Raw genomic sequence first — 19,849 nt, forward strand, 5'->3', positions numbered from 1 at the left:
GTGGTCTAGTGTATAGGTCAGTTTAATTGTGTTTGACAATAAATACTCAGTAAAGTGCAAATCAGAACAGCAACGCCATGCAATGCATAGAACACAGAAAAGCCCACCTCAGACGGAGAGGAAGAGGTACATTTCGCTCTCACGCACACACAGACAGAAGAGAAGAACACTTTGGTTCCAGAAGTCTGGATACGGTGACAACACACCTTAACCCTTGGAAAGAGGTACACCTTACACTGACAGAGTGGGTGTGTATTACTTGAAGTAGTATGTGTGTGTAAATAACAGAATATAGGGTCATTGCTGTGAGTAATTGCATGAGTGTAGCAGCAGGAAGGAGAGTTTCTCCCTGACCTTGTAGCAGCTATAGTCAGACAAAGTGTTCAAAACATTAAGAACCTTCCTAATATTGAGTTCCACCCCTTTGCCCTCAGAACAGCCTCAATTCGTTGGGGCATGGACTCTACAAGGTGTCAAAAGCGTTCCACAGGGATGCTGGCCCATGACTCCAAAGCTTGTGTCAAGTTGGCTGGTGGACCATTCTTGATACACATGGGAAACTGTTGAACATGAAAAACCCAGGAGCGTTGCAGTTCTTGACACAAACTGACACGCCTGGCACCTACTACCATACCCTGTTCAAAGGCACTTAAATATTTTTTCTTGCCCATTCACCCTCTGAATTGCACACACACACACAATCCATGTCTCAAGGCTTCAAAATCCTTCTTTAACCTGTCTCCTCCCCTTCATCTACACCAGTGGTCACCAACCTTTGAGTCAAGATCGCTTTCACATTCAAAAAGCAAGCCAAGATCTACCACTCAATTTTTTTACATGACTTATAATGTAACAACCTAATAAAAAGAGCTCTGCGGGAATGAGGTTTCTGCTGTAGGCCTAATACATTATCACAACTTGAGCTTTGATAACATATCGGTTTTTGTAGCACTTGCAAGGCACAGCTGAGCATAAATTATATGGTACAGCACTTGCATCTGATGGCCATGGTGCTTTCAAGACAGCTGGGAACTCGAGAGAAAAAAAAAACAAGGTCAAATCATGACGTCTGTGATCTTGAGGTCGGAGCTCTAGAAAGATGCGAGTTTCCGACTAGGAATTCCGAGTTGGATGACCGTTCAAAACCATTTCCCCCAGTCGGATCTCGTTTTTCCAGAGTAGTTGTCTTGAACAGAGCATTATTCTCAGGGGAGGGAGGAAGAGAGCCGCAGCGGGTCCGCCTTTCACGGTCACTGCTTTCCCCTTCCTTTCCTCCGGTGAGACTGACCAAAGAGACACCGCCTTCCACCTGATGGCGAAACTCGAGTCGCGCCACATCTGCCTCATGCACAAATTCATGCGGTTCCTATGACCAGAGAAAGTGAAATACTCCTCCATATTAAAATAGACACGAAGCTAATAATAATGATAACTCATTGCAGCGCGAGTGGAAAAAGGGAGAAGAGCGTTTTATAATAGTGTTCAATCAAAGCCGGGTTGCCAGTGCTGAATAAAACTCACTCATACAAACTGCAGTGCTGCTGCATTATTCTACAGTCTCTCCGTGGTCGTGGTTTTAAAGCTTATTCAATCTTACCTAGGCTAGTATCAAACTTTTTGACTGTGGCCGGGGAGGCTCTGTACGGTAATTTGAGCTATTCGATTGCCAGCATATTAGGCACACTCGATTTAGCAACAGATCTCCCGGTCCGCTTGAATCAAGTGCACCTACCACCAACAGCGCAACACGCACAAAATCAGGCCTGGCTTTTCCACAGAAATGCTTGGTGACCACTGATCTACACAGACTGAAGTGGATTCAACAAATTACATCAATAAGGGATCATAGCTTTCACCTGGTCAGTCTGTCATGGAATGAGCAGGTGTTCATAATGTTTTGTACCCTCAGTATGTAAGTATCTCTCAAAAATGGGATATGCCATTTTATTAAGTACACCACCCAGTTCACAAAAATGTATCACTTCTACAGACATGGAGTCACATGGCTGTGGCTTGTTATATAAAACAGGCATTCAGTTACTATTCAATCGAACGTTAGAATAGGCAAAACAAGTGACTTTAAGCGAAGTATGATCATTGGTGCCATGCCCCGGGTCCAGTATCACAGAAACGGCCGTCCTCCTGGGCTTTTCACGCACAACAGTGTCTAAGGTTTACAGAGAATGGTGGGAGAAACAAATAACATCCAGTCAGCAGCAGCCCTGTGGGTGAAAACAGCTCGTTTGATGAGAGGTCGAAGGAGAATGGTAAGAATTGTGCAAGCCAACAGGTGGGTCAGAAAACAAACTCGTCGATCCTTGTCACGGATGGGCTATTGCAACAGACCACCACACCAGGTTCCATTCCTATCAGCTAAAAACAAGAAGTGGCTCAGGTGGGTACGTGTTAACCAACACTGAACAACCGAGGAGTGGAAAAACATCCCCTGGAATATGTCAGCGAGTTCAGATTACTTGAGTGGCCTGCGCAGCCCCCAGACCTCAACCCATTAGAGCATATGAGATGAGATGGATGTTCGCAGCATGAATGTACTGCCGTCCAATTTGCAGAAACTGCATGGCGCCATCACATTAGCATGAACCAACATCACTGTGGAATCTTTGACACCTTGTAGAATCCCCTGAAGAATTCAGGCTGTTCTGGAGACAAAGGTCGGTCCAACCGGTACTAGATGAGAGTACACATACGTGGGTATTGTCTTGCATGTATAGTGTCATACACAGACAAAAACAGACTACGCTCTCAGAATAGAGATGTGATGACAGAACTGCTGCACAGGACAAATGACAAGGAAACAAATGACAAGGAAACAAATGACAAGGAAACAAATGACAAGGAAACAAATGGAAAGAAGAGGTTTAGTGTCTTTTCTGACTAACTGGCCCAACAGAGGTCTACAATTCCCTCAGCGAAACACACACTACTGCAAATACACACAACAAACCAATAACTCCAGAGGGAGGGAAGGAAAGAGAGAGATACAAATGATTCTACATTTAATAACAAACCGAACAGACCACCATCATGGTACCAGAACAGACCAGAGAAACACAGACACACTAGCATGCATCAGATCAGCAAGAGCCCAGCCCTCACTGGCCCCAGCAGAACAAGAGACACAGACAGGACTCTGGAACACTATATACTGTAAACCATTTGACAATTGGTTAAGGGAGATTTGTTCCAGTGTTCTGTCATTATATTCCCTCTCCTCCTGTATCTTTAGTTATATTAGTCAGAACTCAAATCTCATTGGCACATAAACTACAGTACTGTATGTCTTCTCCTGGCCAATCCCTGGCAAGCTCCTGTCAGTCAGTCCTCTACACACAGGAGTGTACACACACACACAGAAACAGTCTGCTTACCATTCCGTTTCTGCAAACAAAAACAGCCACCAAGCTAGAAACAACGTGTGTTAAGGCACCTGGAGAAAGGTTCACTACAGATACACTTCCCTCCCTCCTGCTCCGTCAGGTAGCATCAATGCTAACTAATCCACAGAACAATATTGCCAGTCAGAGAGAGAGGGAGAGTGGAGGCTCTCTCTCTATGACCTCTCATCACCTAAAATCTCTTGTCAGTATATAATTCTCAAACATCAGCAGTGCTTCAATACTCAATATTCAGTACCACACAGAGCCTCTAAAACAACCTCTTTAAAATAAATAAGAATATGATATCTAAATAATAATAACAATCCTCTCTTTAACTTCATTTGTTGTATGTTACGATCAACAGCTGCTACACTACTCAAAGTGATAGTAATATAAATATATATGATAAATATGGATAACAAAATCTGTGTCGTTACAAAAACCATATAAAACCATATATAAAATGCTCAGTGTGTTTGTTCCAAAGTGATGGCTATTCTGGAGCTGATTGGAGGTTGAGAGTAGATTGGAGGCGCCGCTTATCTGTAAACAAACATTATTGCTGCATTCACATGCTAGTCGGAACTAGGAAACTCAGAAATGTCCGACATGCTAACTGGTTGAACGCTGCACGTGCATAACTGCAACCAGTTAGAAATGTCAGTTTCCTAGTTTCGACTAGCACGTGAACGCGCCATATGGGAGCTACAGTAGGATTTGACTTAACATGACTTTGTCCCAACAAGTGAGACCTCTAACCTTTCCCACGGCCAGACTGGCTCTAGACCAGGGATGGGCAACTAGTGTCGCGCGGGTCGCATGGCCACTTTTGTAGGACCGCAGATCAATTTCTTCCGCTGTCAAGAATAAACAAAAAAATTTATAAATCGCCAAATTTTGCTTAGGGCCTCCAAAACGTTGACTGCATGTGTGTGTATGGATGTGGGTAAGCAGTCCCGCGAGCCACCGCACCCCCCTAATGATGAGTTCTGATTTTTTGAGGCCCCTACCCCCATCAAAGTTGCCCATCCCTGCTATAGACAGACAGGAAATCTAATCAAAGATCTACAATCAGTTTATCTTGCCTAGCCCAAACCTACAACACCAGGAGGGAACAACTGACCCTAGATCTGTGGTTAGAGGCGTGTTCTGCAGTACTTGGAGAATTAGGTCAGGATCACACCAATATAAAACTGTCTAAATAGGCTCAGGGCAGTGTTCTGTTTCAGATGGTTATGCAGGCGGTAGCTGGAGTTTTTCGGACTATATGACATTGACCAGGAAAAACTCCAGGCCCCTAGTTACACAGCAGGGGTTTACCCTCTCTAGCGGGCCAGCGTGGTGATGAGACTGGCACACATCTCAAAGAAGTCCATAGTGTGGCTGCCCTGGCGCGGGGTGGGGGTGGAGGTGGTGAGGAGGGCAGCGCTGGAGCACAGCGACCCAGGCAGAGAGGAGCTGAGCTTGGGGAGATCCACGGCAGGACAGGCTGAGTCCACACTGAGTCTGGGTCTGTGGAGCCCTGCAGTGGAGCCTGACCTCTGGGGGGTGGAAGAGCCCGACTTAAACCCTACTGCGTCCATGATGTCATCTGGGGGAGGAGAGATTAGTGTTTGTTTTCGTCATTACTCATCTTCTGCACTCAGTAATACGTTGTAAAAAGAGGAAACTCTCTAAATTCTGCTGTCAGAATTAACCAGATATCAAAAAGTCTGTTTCCTGTTATAAATTTGTTGTGTAGCTGGCGTACCATCGATGCTTTTGAAGTCCAGCAGGTAGGATCTGTTGTCTACTTGGTACAGCTGGAGACACATCTTCACCAGGTTGCCTGTTACTGGGTTCTTCCTCCGAACACGCAGGTGGTACGGGTTCACCACCTAAACATAACACACATTAAAAGAAATCCCAGAAATCGCTCTGCCATTTCCTGGTTGCGAAAAGTTCGCTTAATTTATGTTTATGTGACAAAACAATGTATAGTGTACAAGGATCATTGTACCATCTAAACCGCTGTTAAATATATTTTCCATAACCAATAACATTGTATTTTAAGCTGTTTGAAGACTGTGTACAAAACCAAAAGTTTTTAAAAAAGGCACAAAAAAAACAACACATTTGAGACCAGGAAGCATAGAAATAGCACACATAGAACCGATCTACCACTTTTAGACTTGCTTTCGAAGAGGATGACAGATCAATAATTTCTATGTGAATTTGGTTGGGTTGCCTAAAATGTTACATATTGCAGTTAACATGTACACACACACCTTACAGTGATATAAACTCAGCAAAAAAAGAAACGTCCTCTCACTGTCAACTGCATTTATTTTCAGCAAACTTAACATGTGTAAATATTTGTATGAACAACAATATTCAACAGCAGACATAAACTGAACAAGTTCCACAGACACATGACTAACAGAAATGGAATAATGTGTCTGAACAAAAGGGGGGGGGGGGGGGGGGGGTCAAAATCAAAAGTAAAACAGTCAGTATCTGGTGTGGCCACCAGCTGCATTAAGTACTGCAGTGCATCTCCTCCTCATGGACTGCACCAGATTTGACAGTTCTTGCTGTGAGATGTTACCCCAGTCTTCCACCAAGGCACCTGCAAGTTCCCTGACATTTCTGGGGGGAATGGCCTAGCCCCTCACCCCCCGATCCAACAGGTCTCAGACATGCTAAATGGGATTGAGATCCGGGCTCGTCGCTGGCCATGGTAGAACACTGACATTCCTGTCTTGCAGGAAATCACACACAGAACGAGCAGTATGGCTGGTGGCATTGTCATGCTGGAGGGTCATGTCAGGATGAACCTACGGGAAGGGTACCAAATGAGGGAGGAGGATGTCTTCCCTGTAACGCACAGCGTTGAGATTGCCTGCAATGACAACAAGTTCAGTCCGATGATGGTGTGACACACCGCCCCAGATCATGACGGACCCTCCACCTCCAAATTGATCCCGCTCCAGAGTACAGGCCTCGGTGTAACGCTCATTCCTTTGACAATAAACGCGAATCCGACCATCACCCCTGGTGAGAAAAAAATGAGACTCGCCAGTCCTGTCTTGTCCAGCGACGGTAGGTTTGTGCCCATAGGCAACGTTGTTGCCGGTGATGTCTGGTGAGGCCCTGCCTTACATCAGGCCTACAAGCCCTCAGTCCAGCCTCTCTCTGCCTATTACAGACAGTCTGAGCACTGATGGAGGGATTGTGCGTTCCTGGTGTAACTCGGGTAGTTGTTGTTGCTATCCTGTACCTGTCCCGCAGGTGTAATGTTCGGATGTAGCGATCCTGTGCAAATGTTGTTACATGTGGTCTGCCACTGCGAGGACGATCAGCGGTCCGTCCTGTCTTCCTGTAGCGCCGTCTTCGGCGTCTCACAGTACGGACATGGCAATTTATTGCCCTGGCCACATCTGCAGTCTTAATACCTCCTTGAAGCATGCGTAAGGCACATTCACGCAGATGAGCAGGGACCCTGGGCATCTTTCTTTTGGTGTTTTTCATAGTCAGTAGAAAGGCCTCTTAGGTGTCCTAAGTTTTCATAACTGTGACCTTAATTGGCTACTGTCTTTAAGCTGTTAGTATCTTAATGACTGTACCACAGGTGCATGTTCATTAATTGTTAATGGTTAATTTAACAAGCATGGGAAACCGGGTTTAAACCCTTTACAATGAAGATCTGTGTTATTAGTTATTTGGATTTTTACGAATTATCTTTGAGAGACGGTCCTGAAAAAGGGACGTTTCTTTTTTTGCTGAGTATATATACAGACACACGAAGCATTCGAAAAGTATTCTGACTTTTTGCACATTTTGTTACGTTACAGCCTTGTTCTTAAATGTATTAAATACATTTTCCCCCTCATCAATCTACACACAATACCCCATGACAAAGCAAAAACAGTTTTGAAAATGTTGCAAATGTATTATTATTACTGAAATATCACATAAGTATTCAGACCCTTTACTCAGTACTTTATTGAAGCACCTTTGGCAGCAATTACAGCCTTAAGTCTTCTTGGGTATGACGCTACAAGCATGACATACCTGTATTTGGGGAGATCCTCCCATTCTTCCCTGCAGATCCTCTCAAGCTCTGTCAGGTTGGATGTGGAGCGTCGCTGCAAAGCTATTTTCATGTCTCTCCAGAGATATTAGATCGGGTTCAAGTCCAGGCTCCGGCTGGGCCACTCAAGGAAATTCAGAGACATGTCCAGAAGCCACTCTTGCGTTGTCTTGGCTGCGTGCTTAGGGTCGTTGTCCTGTTGGAAGGTGAACCTTCATCCCAGTCTGAGGTCCTGAGCGCTCTGGAGCAGGTTTCCATCAAGGATCTCTCTGTACTTTGCTCCATTGATCTTTTCCTCAAACCTGACTAGTCTCCCAGTCCCTGCCGCTGAAAAACATCCCCACAGCATGGTGCTGGCACCACCATGCTTCACCATAGGGATGGTATTGGCCAGGTGATGTGCGGTGCCTGGTTTCCTCCAGATGTGACGCATGGCATTCAAGCCAAATAGTTCAATCTTGGTTTCATCAGACCATAGAATCGTGTTTCTCATGGTCAGAGTCCTTTAGGCTTGAAAATAAGGGAGCCGCACACTCTAGGAGCTCAAATGCAAAAATGTAATTACCAACGTTTCGACAGCCAAGCTGTCTTCATCAGGGTATAATCACAAACACTGCGGGAGGACTCGTTTATATAGTGTCAAAAGACACAGGTGTCTGTAATAATGGCCAAGAGTGGCCTAATATCATTAGTTAATAATCAAATATTAAAATGTCATACAAAGAACAGCATACAAACAACAAATGGATAGCATACGATCATAGATTAATTTGTCTACACAAGCTTACAAACAATTACAATGGCAAAGTTACAATAATCACAAGAATGGCTTCAGATCAAAGTCTACGTTGAGACCGAAGGGCGCAAAGGTCTTTAAATTAAAGATCCAGGCAGCCTCTCATTTTAACAGTAAATTATCAAGGTCACCCCCTCTCCAAGGGAGGGTGACATGTTCGATGCCAATATAACGCAGAGACGAAATCGAGTGGCCTGCCTCCAAGAAGTGGGCCGCAACTGGATAAGCAAGATATTGAGCCCTGCCCATGTCTCTTTGCTTAATAAAGGGTTATCTTTTGTGCCTACAACCCAGTGCAACGATGTTGATGTTAAGGTAGACATGTTTAAGTTTAGAAACATCCGTTTAAGGGAATACTTTAGCTCCTCTAATTCTGACACTTCTATTGAACCAGTAGGTTGCTCTCCTGCTCATACTCCGACTCCTTTTAGAAGCAAGAGTTATTTTATACCTCCAGCCAATCACAATCACTCTATCGAGACATATTGCCGACTTGTGGAAAATGATGTTGGTCTTCTCTTTAAGAATAAACAGGGATCCAAATCTTTCCATAATTTACCCAAGAATGAAAAACAAGCTTTGCCTGATTTACAATCCGATACGTCAGTCCTTATTCGTCCCGCTGATAAGGGTGGGTCGGTTGTACTCATGGATAGGACAGTTTATGTAAATGAGGGTCATAGACAGCTGCTTGACAACACCTTTTACAAGAAACTCAGAAGTGACCCCACTTGCCAATTTCAGAATACTATCTTGACTGTCCTAGATGGGTATTTAAGTTCTGGTCAGATAACCAAAAAAAGAACATGCTTTTTTGGCTATTCAACACCCTAAAATTGCCACTTTCACGGGCATTGATGCAGTAACGGCCCCTCTATCTACTTTTGTTGACTTTTTTATTCGACCACTCGCAGAACAGCTCCCCTCCTTTGTAAAGGACACCAGCAGTATGATCTCTATCATTGAATCTCTTGATCCTCTCCCTGAGAATACCTTGTTAGTTACTTTTTATGTTGAGTCATTATACACATATATTCCACACGAGGGCGGTATTGAAGCTATGGAACATTTTCTTCTGCAACGTGACCCTAATGAACTACCTTCCAGTGCATGCATTGAAACATTGGCTGAAATAGTACTCACACAACTATTTCATGTTTCTAAATGATTTCTTTATTCAGACGAAAGGTACTGCTATGGGATCCCCCATGGCTCCTAACTATGCTAATTTGTATGTGGGTTACATGGAGAAATTAAGGGAATTGTTCACAAACATTGGCACATCCTAAAATCCGATGATAGTCTCGGTAATGTGTTTTCGGACCTTCCCTTGGTCGTATTCTCGCGGGGCAGAAATCTCAGAGACCAATTGGTAAACTCTGATTTACCACCCCAAGATATTCCTGAACAACATCTATTTGCACCCCTACTGGATGGAAATTACAAGTGTAATGGCTGTGCTCAATGCAATGGCACTTATAAATGTAGATCCTTCAAACACCCCCAAAATAGGGAAACAAATCCCAATAAAATGTGTTATTACGTACTCCACTAAGGCAGTTATTTATCTTATAACTTGTCCTTGTGGTAAAAATGATGTAGGTAAAACAAAGCGCAAATTAAAAGTACGTATCTCAGAGCATCGTAGCACCATTAGGTGTAAAAACTTTACTTATCCAGTTGCGGCTCACTTCTTGGAGGCAGGCCACTCGATTTCGTCTCTGCGTTATATTGGCATCGAACATGTCACCCTCCCTAGGAGAGGGGGTGAACTTGATAATTTAATTGTTAAAACGAGAGGCTGCCTGGATCTTTAATTTAAAGACCTTTGCGCCCTTCGGTCTCAACGTAGACTTTGATCTGAAGCCATTCTTGTGATTATTGTAACTTTGCCATTGTAATTGTTTGTAAACTTGTGTAGTCAAATTAATCTATGATCGTATGCTATCCATTTGTTGTTTGTATGCTGTTCTTTGTATGACATTTTAATATTTGATTATTAACCAATGATATTAGGCCACTCTTGGCCATGATTACAGACACCTGTGTCTTTTGACACTATATAAACGAGTCCTCCCGCAGTGTTTGTGATTATACCCTGATGAAGACAGCTTGGCTGTCGAAACGTTGGTAATTACATTTTTGCATCTGAGCTCCTAGAGTGTGCAGCTCTCTTTTATTTTCAAGTTTTCTACTCCGCTAGCCAGCACCTCGTCTTAATAGGTGTGCATTTCTTTTTCTTCCAGAGTCCTTTAGGCACCTTTTGGCAAACTCCAACCGGGCAGTCATGTGCCTTTTACTGAGGAGTGGCTTCCATCTGGCCACTCTACCATAAAGGCCTGCTTGGTGGAATGCTGCAGAGATGGTTGACCTTCTGGAATATTCTCCCATCGCCACAGAGGAACTCTAGAGCTCTTTCAGAGTGACCATCGGGTTCTTGGTCACCTCCCTGACCCAGGCCCTTCTCCCCCGATTGCTCAGTTTGGCTGGACGGCCAGCTCTAGAAAGAGTCTTGGTGGTTCTTAACTTCTTCCTTTTAAGAATGATGGAGGCCACTGTGATCGTGAAGACCTTCAATGCTGCAGAAATGTTTTGGTACCCTTCCCCAGATCTGTGCTTCGACACAATCCTGTCTCAGAGCTCTGCGGACAATACCTTAGAGCTCATGGCTTGGTTTTGGCTCTGACATGCAGTGTTAACTTATATAGACAGGCTTATGCCTTTCCAAATCATGTCCAATTAATTGAATTTGCCACAGGTGGACTCCAATGAAGTTGTAGAAACATCTCGAGGATGATCAATGGAAACAGGATGCACCAGAGCTCAATTTCGAGTCTCATAGCAAAGGGTCTGAATACTTCTGTAAATAAGATATTTCTGTTTTTTATTTTTAAGAAATTAGCAAAAATGTCAAAAAAAACATTTTCGCTGTGTCATTATGAGGTATTGTGTGTAGATTGATGAGAATAAAAAAAATGTTTGATCAATTTCAGAATAAGGCTGTAACATAACAAAATGTGGGAAAAGTCAAGGGGTCTGAATAATTTCTGATTGCTTTCCACACACCGCGCCTCACCTTCCAGTCATACTGTAGCTGTCTCATAGCCCTGTAGACCTCAGCCATGATGTCATAGGGTCTGCTCTGACTCCTGATGCCCAGGTGCCACTTGGCTTTCTTCACTGCCAGGGGTTTGGCTCTGGTGGTGTTCAGGGCATCCAGCGGGCAGCGCGCCTGCAGACAGAGCGGAGAGAATCTTTATTACCCCAACAAGCAGTCATAAATACATGAGGACAAGACTTCATGCAAAACTATACTGCCAATGTTGCATTTGCTACACTGGTATCGCGGGAGAAGTACATCATCAAGTGTTTACACTTCAGGGATCTTGTATCCGATTGTATATACTGTGAACATAGTACATAGAATAGAACCATGTAGAAATCATTGCCTTGGGGCTGTCTACCAGCAGGGGGGGCATCCTCTCTGGGTGTGGTTTGACCCCGGGGGGCAGTGACATGCCATCCTCCATGAAGGAGCCCTGGGGAGGGCTAGAGGCCAGGTAGAACTCACTGGCCTGGGTCATGATGCGCCGGTTGTCTATGATCAGATGGTACGCTACCGCTAGCTGGTCCTGGAAAGAGACGGAGGGAGAGAGTAAGAGAGAGGGGGAGAGAAGAGGGGGAGTGCGTACTATATGACTAAGCGTGTGAGCGTACATGCCTGTGTTGCGTGCATACCTGAGGGTCTCCGCTGTACAGGCTGGACATCACCTCAGACTCGGTGCTCTCAAACTTGTCACACACCTCTCGGACTGCCTCCTCATCCAGAATGGTGGAGTCATAGGAAGGGTCCTCAGGAAACAGGTAGCCTGGCAGGTCCTGCTTAAACCACTCATGTTCCCTACACATACACACGTGTGAACGTTCACACACACACACACACACACACACACTCCATTATTCTTCTATTTTTTTGCTCTGGACCAACCTTCAACCACCACAAACAAGCTTTTGGTTAGGTTAGCCAATTCTATTAAATCACATTAAAAACATGAGCATAATCATCAGTAGGGAAGGTTAGAGGTCACCTAATGTCTTTAATGGTAGCCCTCTTGAGCGGGTCGACCTGCAGCATGAGCAGCAGCAGGGAAGCGACGGGCCGAGTGAGGTATTCTGGCATATAGAACACGCCCCCTCTAATCTTCTTAAACAGTGTGGGAACGTGTTCGTCATCAAAGGGCAGAGTCCCACACAGCAACGCATACAGGATCACCCCACTGCTCCATATGTCCACCTCAGGACCAGCGTATAACCTGCGCACAAAGCAAAGAATACACGATCACACCACAACATGTAGCCTATAGTATCAACCTAAGGATCTGCATACAGCCTAAACACACACACGCACCTTCCGGAGATTACTTCAGGAGCTGCGTAGTTGGGAGATCCACAGCTGGTCCTCAGGAACTCCCCGTCTGACATCATGTTTGACAACCCTGACGACCAGAGCAAATCAGTTTTTCAGCATTATCTTCAAATGCCAACCTTACCTAACCTTACTGTCCAAACAAACACAAGTTAGTATATTCTGTCTTCCCTCTCCCACCTCTCTCTCCCTTCCCCCCTCTCCCACCTCTCTCTCTCCCCCCTCTCCCTTCCTCTCTCTCTCCCTCCCCCTCTCTCCCTTCCCCTCTCTCTCCCTCCCCCTCTCTCCCACCTCTCTCTCTCCCTTCCCCTCTCTCCCACCTCTCTCTCTCCCTTCCCCTCTCTCCCACCTCGTCTCCAGTTTAAGGTGTCGGTATATTCTAAAACACAAGTGGTTTGGTTTGACATTCACTACTACGTCTTTGTGAAACAACTCAATTTGTTACGTATGTATGTATGTATGTATGTATGTGTGTATGTGTATGTGTATGTGTGTTCTCTATCGTGCATGTGTGTGTAGTGTACCAAAGTCAGCTATTTTGGCGTTCTTGGAATGGTCCAGCAGTACATTCTCAGGTTTGAGGTCTCTGTGCACCACCATGTGTCTGTGGCAGTAGTCTACACCGGAGATAATCTGCTGGAACAACCGACGAGCCTCTTTGTCCTCTACCTACACACAACATGAGGTACAGATTAAGAGGTTAGGAGATTATTCCTTTCTAATGTGACTACATGCTTTCACTATGAAAAAAGGCACCATAAAATGGCCTGTGTCTACATCAATCAATCGGACAACTGCAGGACAGGAGTGTGCTACTCACCAGATGGCTTGTTCGCTTGTTTGATTTGTTTGTGGATCTATCGTAAGGTCCGGAATGATATATCCATATTTTGTTTCGTTGTGTTTTGATAGCTCCTTTTGTTTGGGTATTCGGCCCGGCTGGGAAGCTTCAATTGCTGGAGAACACTGAATCCAGCAAATATATATTTGAGGATCAACCATCCATCCATTCTTAAGTAGGAAATATCCTCACTGGATAACGCTGAATAGTTTTGTTGATATATTTCAATGTTAAACAAATTACTTTAATCAATCATTAACACTACAATTAAAATGGCTGCTGTAGTTGTGGCTATTTCCAGCAATGCAAAAACTGATGTCAAGGAAAATGAGACCTGGAGCGAGGTTGTGGGTGGAAATGCCCCAAAGGAGACTGTTTTACCTCGTTTTTTCATGGAGAGAGAAATCCTGACAGAGGATTTAGCCAACCCCATTAAGGAGGAGGAGCTCCACCACAGGTCTCATACAGGAAATGAATCCAAACCACTTGAGGTCAGTACAGAGAGTATGTGCACTCTGGCGTATATATATTCTCAGTAAGGATGCAAGGGCAATGCTTCTGATAAGAGGAATAACAGTCAGAGGAAAACATGTGTTCAAAGAGAATGATCCGTTCAGGTTGAAGTTACGCATGTCTGACCAGAACTCCATTCAAGTTACAGTTAAAGAACTACCTGAATCAGCAGATGATAGTGTTGTGACTGGGTTCCTGGCTGAAGCTGGATGTAAGGTGGTGGGGAGAGTGATGAGGCGCACGATAAGATACAAGGGTCAACTTACAATCTGCTCCAATGGAGATCGTTTTGTGTATGTTGAAGCAGCACCCATCATTCCTATAACACGGTCTGTAAAGACGGGCCGTCACTGGATCAAAGTATGCCACAATCAGCACGCCGGAAGGGCTCAGGAGATGGTAGAGTACAGTGCTACTACACTGGACAACATAAGGTGCATAGAGGACATGTTTTCACACGATGTGCAGGACAACAATCCAGTCCCCATGAGTAGGGCAGACGTATCACATATCTCAGCTGAAATGACTGAACGTGAGACTGAGGTTGAAGAGGATAATTCCTCGGCTGAATGAAACATTGGAGTTGGTACCTGGTGAGCCAGAGTCCACAACAGTGACCTCTCATTCCAAGACGAAGAAGAAGAAAAATGCTCAAAATGAAGCTGGGAAAGTGGCTACTGAGACCAGTGACAATCATAACCCAATAGAAAACCTGGAGGCTAACAAGGGACCCCGAAGGCGGTGCAACTCTCTGGGGAATACAAAAAGGCAGCCAAACATCAACGCTGGCCTTCATTCAAACAATCCGGAATCAACATACACCCAAGCAGCCCAGGGTACCAAGCTCCCCATCAGAGTCTGGAGAAAAAAAGTCTGATATGGAGGATGTAATTCTGGGAGGTGGAGAAAAGTTCCCCTAATTAGCCATCCAGGCCGAAACCATTGATGAAGGATTGAAATCATCTATATTTGAGTAACCTATATTATCTGGTTCACATTCTGTGTATGTGAGCATAACTTCTGTCGCTAACATGGCTTTTCAAAAGAATGAGCAATCTGCTGTTGATTTCATTTTTCATTTTGTCCCCCCCAAAAAAAAAACTTGCAGGAAAAAGCTCAAAGAGATCACAGATTATTTCAACCTGACTCAAATAATACAAGATCCAACCAGAGTAACACAGTCATCCCAGATTCAAATTGATCTGGTGTTTATTAACAGACCTGATCAAATAATTAAGTCTAGTAACTTACTAACGGGTATAACTCACCACAATGTTACATTGGTGATTAGAAAGCTCACTAACAAGAGATGTAAGAACCATATTAATACGCAACAGTACGTTTAAAAAAATGCAGAAAAGTGAGCAGAGTAACTACGATGTCAAATTGACTGGTCTGATCTGTAAGCGATGAAGACCCAGAGTCTGGATACAGAACATTTCTGTCAGCTATTGACAAAGTGGATACCTCTTTTACTAGGAAATTTCAACATAAGCCGAGACGGAAAAGATGGCTCAACGAGGACCTCTGGAGAACGGGATTTCTCCTTGAAAAAAAGCACTGAAGTCTGGTTAGAATGATGACAGACATATATTTACATCACTGAGAAATAAGGTGGTTAGGAATATAAAAAAAGCAAAAGCAGAGCTCTTTCTTAAAGTGATCAATGAAGCAAAAGGAAATGGCAAAGTGATTTGGGAAAATCTCAATCTACCAGGGAGAGGAGCTGAAAAAAGTCAAAAAAACATCCTGAATTAAAAGGTTCATGGGATTCTAATTTAAGACTCCAATTTCATATCCACCACCTTTAACAATTTTTTTCTGACTCTGTCTCAAAGATTTTCAACGAAGACCACAGTTCTCACTCCCATAGATAATAATAAACCAATATTCAGAATTCCTGAAATCTCAACGTCAGCATTGGACAGCATTATTAGCTTCTTCAGAAGCTCTAGAACAAAATGTGTATTTGGTCTAGACACTGTGTTCCTTAAGAGACACAAATATTATCTGATTACCCCTACTGTACATCTAGTTAGTCTGTCCATCAAATATGCGTTCTTCCCCAATGCTTGGAAGTCTGTTGCAGTGATACCTGTTTAAAATCTGGTGACCCAACACTGGTGGAAAAATATCAACCTAAGCATTCTTCCAGTGCTATCAAAAGGAGCTGAAAGACAGGTGGCTGATCATCTGACTGATCACCTCATTCAGGGCAACTCCATACATCAAATGTCATTTGGATTCAGAACTAACCATTCTACCGAAACAGCCAATTGCTATTTTCTGGAGTGCATTAAATCTAAACTGGACATAGGTGGTGAAGTCGGCGCCGTCTTTTTGGATCTTAAAAAGCCCTTTGATAGTGTTGTTGTTGTCGTTAGAATGATATATGATATATTATTGGACGTAATGTATTTGTATTGTTTTAGTGAGTATTTGTATATTGGCTGTGTAAAAGCCCTTACCTGCCCAGGGACTACGGGTGCAAATGATATTTTGGCTAACCCCGGCACATTTACATGGGTGTTGCATTATTGTTATATTGATTCATGTGCATTGTCCCCTGTAAATAAATCAAACAAACAAACAACCAGACAGTCAGTCATTCAGTAAGTCAGTCAGTCAGAGACAGATAGACAGCCATTCAGACAGTCAGTCATTCAGTAAGTCAGTCAGTCAGAGACAGATAGACAGCCATTCAGACAGTCAGTCATTCAGTAAGTCAGTCAGAGACAGATAGACAGCCATTCAGACAGTCAGTCATTCAGTAAGTCAGTCAGAGACAGATAGACAGCCATTCAGACAGTCAATCATTCAGTAAGTTAGTCAGAGACAGATAGACAGCCATTCAGACAGTCAGTAATTCAGTAAGTCAGTCAGAGACAGATAGACAGCCATTCAGACAGTCAGTCATTCAGTAAGTCAGAGGTATGTCTCACCCTTCCGTGTTTGCAGATGTAGTCAAACAGCTCTCCTCCGGAGACATACTCCATCACCATGAAGAAATCTGTAGGAGTACTGATCACCTGGTACCTACACACACACACACACACACACACACATCTTACAGAAGCCAATACAATACGTCTGCCATAGCTCACAATGTCACTGTGGCCTAACTCTAAAAATAACATGAAAAGAGAGACTAGACACCTGGAAAGGGATTTACCCAAATAGGAATTATAAACTTTTATCATCTTCTTAACCAGTATCCTGCTAACCGGAGCAAACTGATTCCTTGTGGGTGGGTGTGGGAGAGAGAGTGAGCGAGCAAGAGAGGTGGGAGACAAGAAACGTGGGAAGGGATTTACCCAAGCAGGAATTATAAACTTCCATCTTCTTAACTAGAGATTTCCGCTAAACGGAATTCGTTGTGGGAGAGAGAGGGGGGGGGGGCGGGCTCCTGAGGCCCATAGTAAACAAACCCAGTGTGTGTGGGTATGTGTGTGGGGGAGAGAGGGGGGGGGGGGGGTGCTCCTGAGGCCCATAGTAAACAAACACTGAGTGTATGTGTATGGGAGAGAGAGAGGGGGTACTTCTTAGGCCCATAATAAACAAACACAGTCTGTATGCGTTATCCTCACAGTTTGATGATGTGAGGGTGTCTGAAGAGTTTGAGGTTCTGTATCTCTCGTTTGATCTTGCCCACCACGTCCAGACTCCTGATCTTCTGTCTGTTCAGGATCTTCACTGCCACCTTATGACCTGTCAACTGGTGTTCTCCAACTACCACCCACACACACACACACACACACACACACACACACATGAACCAACTGGAATGTCCGTAGTTTGTAAAAGAGTATAATAATATGTATTATGTTCAACTGCTACAATGTAGGCTATAGGGCACAATTTGTGCTGATGGGTCAAATATTAAAAACAGTTTAGTCTTTTCCTCTGTTGCCAAGGTCACACAGACTATACTGAGGTAGGAGATAGGCTGGGGAATGTGTGATATGTATGCTACCCTCAGCTAAACTTTCATTGCCTGATAAAGAATAAAACCCTAGCTGTTTCAGAGTAGTCAACAAGACATGATTAATCACTATTTTTACATTACTGGACAAGCTATATCTATCTATTCACAACAATAAGAAACGTAGATAACAAACCTGTAAACAGGGAAAACACAAACACAGCAATTACAGCAAACCTAAAGTCATACACATAGATTACAAGGTGGATAAATCAAGTGTGTCTGTCTGATAGTCTGTCTGTACTCTGTAGCTCATGGTTAGTCAGTCTAACAATTTAGCAATATTGTCTGTAGCAACAATTATTGTTGGCTAGTTCCTTGTTACACACTGTCACACTAATGTCTCGAATCAAACACACCTCCCGCAGTGCAGGGGGGAGAGGAGGAGGGGGTCTGAATTCTACAAGGTCACGTTGAGACTGCTAGAAAATAGGAAACTTGACGAGGCGTTCTAGATTCTCATTCTGTCCATGCCATTGTATGGTTTACATAATCGGGGAACACTGGTGATGATGAGCACTATTAAGCTATAACGTTCATGTTTATTTTCATTTTAAAAATGTCCTTTCCATGGCCATATAGGGCAAGTTTAAATGTCTAACGTTACTGTCACTAGCAAAGTCAACCTCCAACATTCACTGGCGGTCAGACGTTACAATTATGTGTGACCTGTTTGTTTTTACACCATCATTGTTGTCAAGGGTAATTATGCATGCTTAGCCTATCATTACTGATAAGAAGGAGTAGACAGGCTAGCTAGATATGTTGCTGGAATAATTCACCTTTCAACAAACCTAAACCACATTCTCTACATATCAACCGAGACAACAATAATCTAGCATATTCGTAACTACGCAGCCACAGCTACGCATTTTGCGTAGCTATTTAAATAGTCCGCCGCAAAGTTACAATCAATAACAACAAATGTTCCCACGACATGACTGTTGACAAGCACGCAACTTAACTCTTTACTTTGCCGAATGTGCCGACGCCCAGAGTGTCTCCTAAGAGGTAATGTCCGATCTTCACTCGGCCGCCTTCATGTTTCTGCTGTCGTTCTGCCATCTTTACCGTTCAGAACGTTACAACGCTCCGGTAGAATCGAGCTCGCTCCGGTAGACTCGAGCTTGGCTGTCTGCACGGTGCGCGAGACCGCGGTACACTAGACCTGTGCGTTCAGTTCGCTTGAACGTTTGCTACGTTGCGGAACGGTTTGTACTAAACGACACGTTTCCCCAAAACGTTCTTGAACAGACTTTGAGGTACATTTGCTAACGTTTGGTGGTTGTGGCTTGAAGCAAAGAGTAACGTTTTTAAAGGGCATCGGCCATGCTGACAGCGTACCCCAAACGCTCCCCGTTTTTTAACTGGTGATTCAGTACAGCGCCGTTTCCGTTTAATTGAACGTCCCAGAATGTAAAAAATGTATTGAACGCGTTTCCGTTTAATTGAACGTCCCAGAATGTAAAAATGTATTGAACGCAGCCCTGGGTTTGGGAAAACCTGCACTGGACAAGGCAACATCTATCCTATCGAACACCGACTGTGTGGTTTACAGTATAGCTCCAGTTGAGTGGAGAAGGGGTGTGGGGGTTGTGTAGGTAAAAACATGCCATGAGCTTTTAAACATTCCAAACAGATGAACATTCCACATGCTATTTAGGCTCAAAGTCTGCACACTCATCAATCATCTCAGCGATTACAGTATGCTCCGTTGGCTAGAGTAGGCCTATAGCCTTAACATTTATATTGGGTCAGAATTCTATTAGAGAACAGGTCATTAATGCTATGCCTAATGTATGCCAATTCATGTGACCTGTT

General features: G+C 43.9%; 1 protein-coding gene across 2 annotated transcripts; it reads right to left on the reverse strand.

The window, feature by feature from the left end:
- Positions 1-4: 4 nt before the first annotated feature.
- On the reverse strand, positions 5-19,575 carry prkaa2 (protein kinase, AMP-activated, alpha 2 catalytic subunit). Of its 2 annotated transcripts, none has more exons than XM_036968699.2 (11): positions 18,994-19,575; positions 17,634-17,775; positions 16,989-17,082; positions 13,217-13,361; positions 12,675-12,762; positions 12,355-12,579; positions 12,005-12,167; positions 11,731-11,898; positions 11,343-11,498; positions 5,149-5,275; positions 5-4,989 (listed from the first exon to the last, which is right to left on the reverse strand). In XM_036968699.2, the coding sequence occupies exons 1-11, from the start codon at positions 19,091-19,093 to the stop codon at positions 4,724-4,726; spliced, it is 1,674 nt and encodes a 557-aa protein (XP_036824594.1). In that variant the 5' UTR covers positions 19,094-19,575; the 3' UTR covers positions 5-4,723. The 2 variants fall into 2 exon arrangements, with proteins under 2 accessions (XP_036824594.1, XP_036824593.1); XM_036968698.2 differs by having other exon boundaries at positions 11,716-11,898.
- Between the last annotated feature and the right edge of the window lie 274 nt (positions 19,576-19,849).

Source organism: Oncorhynchus mykiss, chromosome 4 (assembly GCF_057628025.1).
Source record: "Oncorhynchus mykiss isolate SJ-2025 chromosome 4, ASM5762802v1, whole genome shotgun sequence".
Classification (NCBI taxonomy): Eukaryota; Metazoa; Chordata; class Actinopteri; order Salmoniformes; family Salmonidae; genus Oncorhynchus; species Oncorhynchus mykiss.